General features: G+C 37.5%; 1 protein-coding gene across 2 annotated transcripts in view; it reads left to right on the plus strand.

The window, feature by feature from the left end:
- The window catches only part of LOC127415220 (DDB1- and CUL4-associated factor 1-like), a 174,971-nt gene that overhangs the window by 47,879 nt on the left and 118,353 nt on the right, over positions 1 to 8,739 (plus strand). For both annotated transcript variants that reach the window (XM_051653873.1, XM_051653872.1), the window contains exon 11: positions 6,915 to 7,124. In XM_051653873.1, coding sequence (XP_051509833.1) covers positions 6,915 to 7,124 — 210 coding nt within the window. The remainder of the gene's footprint in view (positions 1 to 6,914; positions 7,125 to 8,739) is intronic.

Below are 8,739 nucleotides of genomic sequence, written 5' to 3' on the forward strand. Positions count from 1 at the left end.
GGTGAATTTGGAGCATTGGGGGGGGGGGGGCTGAGTAACTTCAGAATGACCTATAAATATTATTTTAATATAAAAAAAATGAAGCAGCACAAACAATTTTTTACAGCACAAACGATTGAGCTTATTTTGGGTGAATTTGGAGCATGTGGGGGGGCTGGTGACGTCATTGCCTATAATTCAATGTCTAATATTAAAAAATCTGAAGCAGCACAAATGAAACTTTTACTGGCACAAACAAAGCACAAACAAACAAGACTATTTTGGGTGAATTTGGAGCATTTGGGGGGGCTGAGTGACCTCAGAATGACCTATAAATATTATTTTAATATATAAAAATCCGAAGCAGCGCAAACGAAAATTTTTACAGCACAAACGGAGCACAAATGATAGACTATTTTGGGTGAATTTGGAGCATGTGGGTGTGCTGGTGACGTCATCGCCTATAATTCAATTTATAATATTTAAAAATCCGAAGCAGCAAAAACGAAACTTTTACTGGCACAAACCAGCACAAACGAAGCACAAACAAACGAGACTATTTTGGGTGAATTGAGCATTTGGGGGGGCTGAGTGACCTCAGAATGACCTATAAATATTATTTTAATATATAAAAATCCGAAGCAGCACAAACTAAACTTTTACTGGCACAAACAAAGCACAAACAAACAAGACTATTTTGGGTGAATTTGGAGCATTTGGGGGGGCTGAGTGACCTCAGAATGACCTATAAATATTATTTTAATATATAAAAATCCGAAGCAGCGCAAACGAAAATTTTTACAGCACAAACGGAGCACAAATGATAGACTATTTTGGGTGAATTTGGAGCATGTGGGTGTGCTGGTGACGTCATCGCCTATAATTCAATTTATAATATTTAAAAATCCGAAGCAGCAAAAACGAAACTTTTACTGGCACAAACCAGCACAAACGAAGCACAAACAAACGAGACTATTTTGGGTGAATTGAGCATTTGGGGGGGCTGAGTGACCTCAGAATGACCTATAAATATTATTTTAATATATAAAAATCCGAAGCAGCACAAACTAAACTTTTACCGGCACAAACCAGCACAAACGAAGCACAAACAAACGAGACTATTTTGGGTGAATTTGGAGCATGTGGGGGGGCTGAGTGACCTCAGAATGACCTATAAATATTATTTTAATATCTAAAAAACCGAAGCAGCACAAACGAAAATTTTTACAGCACAAACGATTGCGACTATTTTGCCGACGTTTTGCGTTGGGTGGGGGGCCAACTTCACGCAGGTCGACAAGGTATACATCCTTGAAAGCCAATTTATTGTACGTGAAGCATTACTCGCACTGTTATGGATTGGTCTTAACGGAATACCTGCACAGATCCAATGCCGCAAACACATCTGTGTCATGACACTTCCAGGACTGCTAACACAAATATCTCGTATCATGCACCTGTCATCAAGTGCACAGAGAACAAATAAATGGTTACTCTTTGCAAATAATTTAATTGCGGTAGTCATCTGTTTATTCATTAAAGTTGCTTTTCCACACCATTCAAAATAATAGACGGCAGTCATGGAATTCGCCCACAATACAAAAAACATATTTCTGTGCACAAAGATGTTTTAAATTAAATGCACAATACTAAGAGAAAAGCTTCAGTGTGCTTTTTTGGAGCACTAACATAGCCCAATTCTATAAAATTATTGTTTAGCTTACTTCTGAAAAAATGCTGGCAAAATTCCCTTTATTAAATTAAATAAATTACCTAACGAATAAAGCATTAAATAAAATAAAATAAATTACCAAACAAAAAATTATATTATAGGCCTATATACTTGCCTTTTCTTTACACAAACTTAAATAGCCTTACCCTGTTTTGTAGATGAAAAAAGTCAGCTGAATGACATTCTCAGAATGTTCTACACTTCAAGACTATAAACTATCAGAACTATTTGTCCAATGCTGAGTTCACTTTCAGAAAACTAGCTTTTGAACATTTTAAAACTTGTAAATATTTTAAATCTGACCCCTTTTACCTCAGATTGTATTTGCTGAGCTTCTTCAGAAAATGTAAATTGCATTATGATGCTAAAATAGATTTTAGATGACATAATGCAGTTGTGATGGCAATGCTTTAGATTAGATAATTGTTCAAAATAGCTTATTGAATATCAGGAATGTATCACATATATATATATATATATATATATATATATATATATATATATATATATATATATATAGATAGATAGATAGATAGATATATAAACCCTGATATTATACGGCATCAATTTTTCTTTAATAGCTGTGTACACAGCATATACACATTGATGGATGGTCCTTATACTAAGACTGAAAGTTTTCCCCACTGTTTGGTGCAGGTTGCCAGCTTGAACAGGGCCATGACAATTCGCTTTCGGGTCGGAACCGGTAGCAACCTGCCATAGGCGCAACATCAGGACCAATATTACAGTCCTATCAGAAGGGCAACTGCTCCCTTTTGATTGCAATTCCTCGTCTTCTGATTGCATTTATTTGTGAAATTGAAATGACAGTAAGCTGGCTAATGTCAATGAATTGTCTCAATACTCTCCCCATTTTACCAAAATGTAGGGGCAAAAAAAACTAGGGACATCTGTGAGGCGAAAGGTACACAATTAGCAATATACACACATTTCTGTATGGAAACGGCTTAAGGGCAGATTTCTTTTGCGATAAACCAAAATCTATGTGACAGTGTTTTAAGCATGATGTCATCATGCAAACCATTTTTATCGATTAAAGGCCATTTGAATGGAAACCTTTTTTTTACGCATTTCCACTGTCAGTAACAAAACGGCAAGAAAAGTGGATGGAAACTAGATTATTAACGCTTGTCCGGGACAAGTGGATTTTTGAAGGGGCAAGTGAAAGAATTTTTCTTGCCCGACCGGACAAGCAGACTGATTAAAACATCAATAATGAAAAATTAACTGGCTATATTTGTGATAGCCTAGGCCTGTGTCACTTATTAGAAAGTTAATATTCTTATTCTGCTGTTGAAAGTAATCCAGAGCACATAATCTTATAATTCGCTAGCGATCTAATAACAGTTTTGCCCTGTTTGATTGACAGGCGGCGTATGTGTGTGTTCAGAAAATGCTTGTGCTAATGCGCACCTTAATTGTCAAATACATAAAAAAATTCTTGGTGAGGTATTCATGTAAACACAGAGAGTGATGTCTAAAGTGAATGTAAACAGTGGAGAAGAAAAAACTTGTAGGTATAAATGTAAGGTAATAGACCTGCTGCAGTCTAGTGTAGTGTGTCATTATAATAATCAAACAACTATAGCAAGAAAACACTCACTACTCATGATTGGGTAACTTTAGTAGCTTTAAAAAGTATCAGTGCATTATAATCATACAGTGAAGACCAGTAGTAGTTTTATGTTGCATTTCATTCTCAATGTTTACTTGAATACTTGATAGCTTACTGCTGTTAAAAACTTCTGAAGCTGTTAAAAAAGCACTGAATTTTCTAAATGTGTATTTTTTGTTCTATTATTTTTCATCTATTTCTATTCATTGCTGTTTTTTTATTGTTATTTTATTACTGACTGTTTACTAGTCTTTAATAATAACTTAATAACTTGAAACCATTCTTCCATAATTAACATATTAGTTAGTGTTATTATTTGTTGTGGTTTTAAAGCTGGTATTGAGAATCGTCAAATTTGACTACCGACTACTGAAATTTTGGTATTGTGGTAATGTATAGCCTTTATTGTACATGGTAGATCTTGCTACAATAACAATGAAAAAGTAGATCTCTTTCCATAGAAGTGTGAGAACCCCTGCTATAAATTATGGCGATGGAGGCTTTCCTTTATTTGACCTCCATGCGTAACATCAAATAATTATCATATGACAATAGCCTCCTCCCCTACCCAGTGCAGTTTACATTTTAAATTTTTTTTTATTTTTTTTATTATTTTTTTTAAGTTCAATAAATGCATGATGTTTCCATAGTCAATGAGTAATCTTGTTAAATTATTGTGATCTCAGTATTGACCAAAATAACAGTGATTATGATTTTTGCCATAATCGAGCAGCCCTAGTATACAGTACAGTTAGTAAGCAATGTTTTGCTTTAAGTCTTTATAGCAGCGGTGTCCAAACTCTGTCCCGCAGGCCATCTGCTGCCCACTGACTGGTCTGATGCATCCCGCAAGTGATTTTAGAAATGGAACAGAATTTGGCTGCTATTTAGACATTTTATAAAATTCATATTGTGAACACTGGTTATCACTATAATGTACATCCACATGCAAAGTTACTTTGCTCATATACTTGTTCTCGTTAAAAGGTCCAGATACCACCTATACAACTGAGTAGAGCTGTCATTGTGCAGTGCGAGTGGCAGCACCGAGTTTATTTAGCGTGCACAGAGACACGTGCGCTGAGCACACTCTCCCAGAATGTCCTATGTACAGCTAGGAAGTTTAATTAATTTAATGAATTGTTTCACGGGCTTCGCTGCGCTGCTTGAGTGAGGAAATAGGAGAGAGCGCTTAATACACACGTATCTGTGCCTGTACTGTGCACGCTTAGCTTGCACATGCGTGTCAACAAAATAAAAGGAAATGGAGTGATCAAATTACAATTTTATTTGTAACGCAAGTAACAACAGAACAGAAAATATAATTGCATTACTGAAAAATAAGAGGTATTCCTTGCATCACTTCATAAAAGTGAAATGTAATCTGATTCTAATTATTGTAATGGGTCACACCCAACACTGCTCAGTAGCAGCTCCATGCTTTGCAGTGACACTGAGCGGACGTCAAAAAGATTTATTCACAATGTTATATGTATAATAATTTGTATAAGACATAACTGTTCCAGTACAATTGTACTTGGTGTGTGAAAAAGCCTATACATTATAAACACGTAGGGCCTACAAAAGCAAACCAAAGTATGATATAAATGTCACATATTATTAAGCAAGTATAGATGATGCATAATGGGAATTTATTGGCATTGAGCCCTTTTTTAAATTTATTTATTTATTTATTTTTTTAAATATTACAGCAATGAGTCCCTGGAACACTTAAATTTTTATTTTTTGCATTTGGCCCCCATAGACAAAGGTTGGACACTCCTATAGATTGCCTCGTTTGGATGTTTAGTTGGCACGTATAATTCTTTATTTCATTTTTGTGCTCAAAACATACTTTTCCCAAGTACATGAACCTACAGGTGCATCTCAATAAATTAGAATGTCGTGGAAAAGTTCATTTATTTCAGTAATTCAACTCAAATTGTGAAACTCGTGTATTAAATAAATTCAGTGCACACAGACTGAAGTAGTTTAAGTCTTTGGTTCTTTTAATTGTGATGATTTTGGCTCACATTTAACAAAAACCCACCAATTCACTATCTCAGAAAATTAGAATATGGTGACATGCCAATCAGCTAATCAACTCAAAACACCTGCAAAGGTTTCCTGAGCCTTCAAAATGGTCTCTCAGTTTGGTTCACTAGGCTACACAATCATGGGGAAGACTGCTGATCTGACAGTTGTCCAGAAGACAACCATTGACACCCTTCACAAGGAGGGTAAGCCAGAAACATTCATTGCCAAAGAAGCTGGCTGTTCACAGAGTGCTGTATCCAAGCATGTTAACAGAAAGTTGAGTGGAAGGAAAAAGTGTGGAAGGAAAAAGATGCACAACCAACCAAGAGAACCGCAGCCTTATGAGTATTGTCAAACAAAATCGATTCAAGAATTTGGGTGAACTTCACAAGGAATGGACTGAGGCTGGGGTCAAGGCATCAAGAGCCACCACACACAGACGTGGCAAGGAATTTGTCTACAGTTGTCGTATTCCTCTTGTTAAGCCACTCCTGAACCACAGACAACGTCAGAGGCGTCTTACCTGGGCTAAGGAGAAGAAGAACTGGACTGTTGCCCAGTGGTCCAAAGTCCTCTTTTCAGATGAGAGCAAGTTTTGTATTTCATTTGGAAACCAAGGTCCTAGAGTCTGGAGGAAGGGTGGAGAAGCTCATAGCCCAATTGCTTGAAGTCCAGTGTTAAGTTTCCACAGTCTGTGATGATTTGGGGTGCAATGTCATCTGCTGGTGTTGGTCCATTGTGTTTTTTGAAAACCAAAGTCACTGCACTCGTTTACCAAGAAATTTTGTAGCACTTCATGCTTCCTTCTGCTGACCAGCTTTTTAAAGATGCTGATTTCATTTTCCAGCAGGATTTGGCACCTGCCCACACTGCCAAAAGCACCAAAAGTTGGTTAAATGACCATGGTGTTGGTGTGCTTGACTGGCCAGCAAACTCACCAGACCTGAACCCCATAGAGAATCTATGGGGTATTGTCAAGAGGAAAATGAGAAACAAGAGACCAAAAAAATGCAGATGAGCTGAAGGCCACTGTCAAAGAAACCTGGGCTTCCATGCCACCTCAGCAGTGCCACAAACTGATCACCTCCATGCCACATCGAATTGAGGCAGTAATTAAAGCAAAAGGAGCCCCTACCAAGTATTGAGTACATATACAGTAAATGATCATACTTTCCAGAAGGCCAACAATTCACTAAAAATGTTTTTTTTTTATGGTCTTATGATGTATTCTAATTTTTTGAGATAGTGAATTGGTGGGTTTTTGTTAAATGTGAGCCAAAATCATCACAATTAAAAGAACCAAAGACTTAAACTACTTCAGTCTGTGTGCATTGAATTTATTTAATACACGAGTTTCACAATTTGAGTTGAATTACTGAAATAAATGAACTTTTCCACGACATTCTAATTTATTGAGATGCACCTGTAAATGAGGACCACACGTTTGCAATGTATTGGTCAACATTCGTGTCTGCATTTGTGTACTTGCATGGAGTGTGTTTCTGGCCTTATATGGTGTTAATGTTGTAGATCAGCACTTTGGAGATTCTGAACCCGGAGGACCAAGGGGCACTGTTGAGCGATGACGAGATCTTCTCTAGCAGACAGACGGCAAAGCACACCTGCATGGCACTGCGCAGGTACTTTGAGGCTCACCTGGGCATCAAGGTTGAGCAAGTGAAGCAGTCATTGCAGCGCACTGAGGGAGGAGCACCAATACACCCGCAGCCTTATTACAAGGTAGTACCAATGCCATGTATTACACAGCCACATCTATACCATAACCAGCACCTTTTATCAGTGGAAATGTACTTGAGTGATGACGTCACTGTGCTAACATGTTTACACAAGGGTTGTCATGATACAGAAGTCGATACCAATGCAGGGCTCTACACAAACTTTTTTGTTTAGTAGCACATGTGCCCCTAAGTCTAAGTCCACCCAAAAATGATAATTGTCTTCTGAAGGCATATGATAGGCTTTGGTGAGAAACAACTTCAAATTCAAGTTTTAAAAGTCAAGTCTGAAATAATTTTTTTGTGAATGTCTTGACGTCTGTTATGTGTTCATTAGCGCTATGAGAGAAGCTTGTTTACGGTGCCACATAGGGCTGTGTCAATACAATCAAATATCATATCGTGATCATCCATCCATCTTCTATAGCCGTTTGTCCTATGCAGGGTCGTGGGTAGTGCTGGAGCCTATTCCAGCTGTCTCGGGCCGAAGGGATGGAAACACCCTGGACAGGTGGCCAGTCCATTACAGGGCTAACACACACAGACACACACTTTCACCTACTGGCAATTTAGAATCTCCAATTCACTTGACCTGCATGTTTTTGGACTGTGGGGGAAACCGGAGAACCCGGAGGAACCCACGCAAACACGGGAAGAACATGCAAACTCAACACAAAGGCCCTGGGTGAGCCGGGACTCTAACCTTCTTGCTGTGAGGCGACAGTGCTACCCACTGCACCACCATGCCGCCCGATTGTGATACTTTTTCTCACAATATTGTAACTATTTGTGTATTAATATCATGTTCAGCATTGCAATTAAAAAACAGGTTGTCTAAAGTGTGAAGGGGTGGGATCACCCCTGTTTCTTCGGCCTGTTAATGAGTTGAATACGTTCAGTAGCAATTGTTATAATCAAAAGGAAATCTTCATCTTCCTAATTATGTTCTTTTATTCAGTTTGTTATAATCATGAATGTTACAGGTCATTTGTGTATTTGAAATCTGAGGGGTGACTGAGAGTCTGACCCATGTCAGGAATGCAGCAACAGTGCTTGCTCATTTAGCCTGGCTCCCGGAGAATGAATATACATGCGAGTTGTAGTTAATACATCAATCATATTATGATTAAATTAGAGTTGAACTATGACTCACATCTGTTCCGTATCTGCAGACCAACTTGACTTAGTGTTTAAAAAATACAGTCTTTAAATTATTGCATTCACGTTTAACTGAACACCATGCTTGGATGTTTTTAGAATTATCTGTACTGTTCACCTATCAGAAATCTGAACTTGTATGAGATCCTCAACTCATTTTCTGTTTCTCTCTTTTGTCACTGGAAATGTGGAGAAATTTATCTTCAGTTGCTTAAGTGTGATCAATTACATTTATTAATTTAGCAGACGCTTTTATCCAAAGCTACTTACAAATGAGGAATACCACAGAAGTGATTCATCCTAAAGAGGCAGTAATTAGATAAGTGCTGTAATTGGAAGAAATTATTGGAAATGCTCAGATAAGCACAAATAAAGAGGAAAGTGAGAGACGGTGATTTTTAAGGGTCATGAAACCCAAACACCCTTTTTTTTTTTTTTTAGATTTGAATAGATGTTTATTG

The sequence above is a fragment of the Myxocyprinus asiaticus genome, chromosome 24, assembly GCF_019703515.2.
Source record: "Myxocyprinus asiaticus isolate MX2 ecotype Aquarium Trade chromosome 24, UBuf_Myxa_2, whole genome shotgun sequence".
NCBI lineage: Eukaryota > Metazoa > Chordata > Actinopteri > Cypriniformes > Catostomidae > Myxocyprinus > Myxocyprinus asiaticus.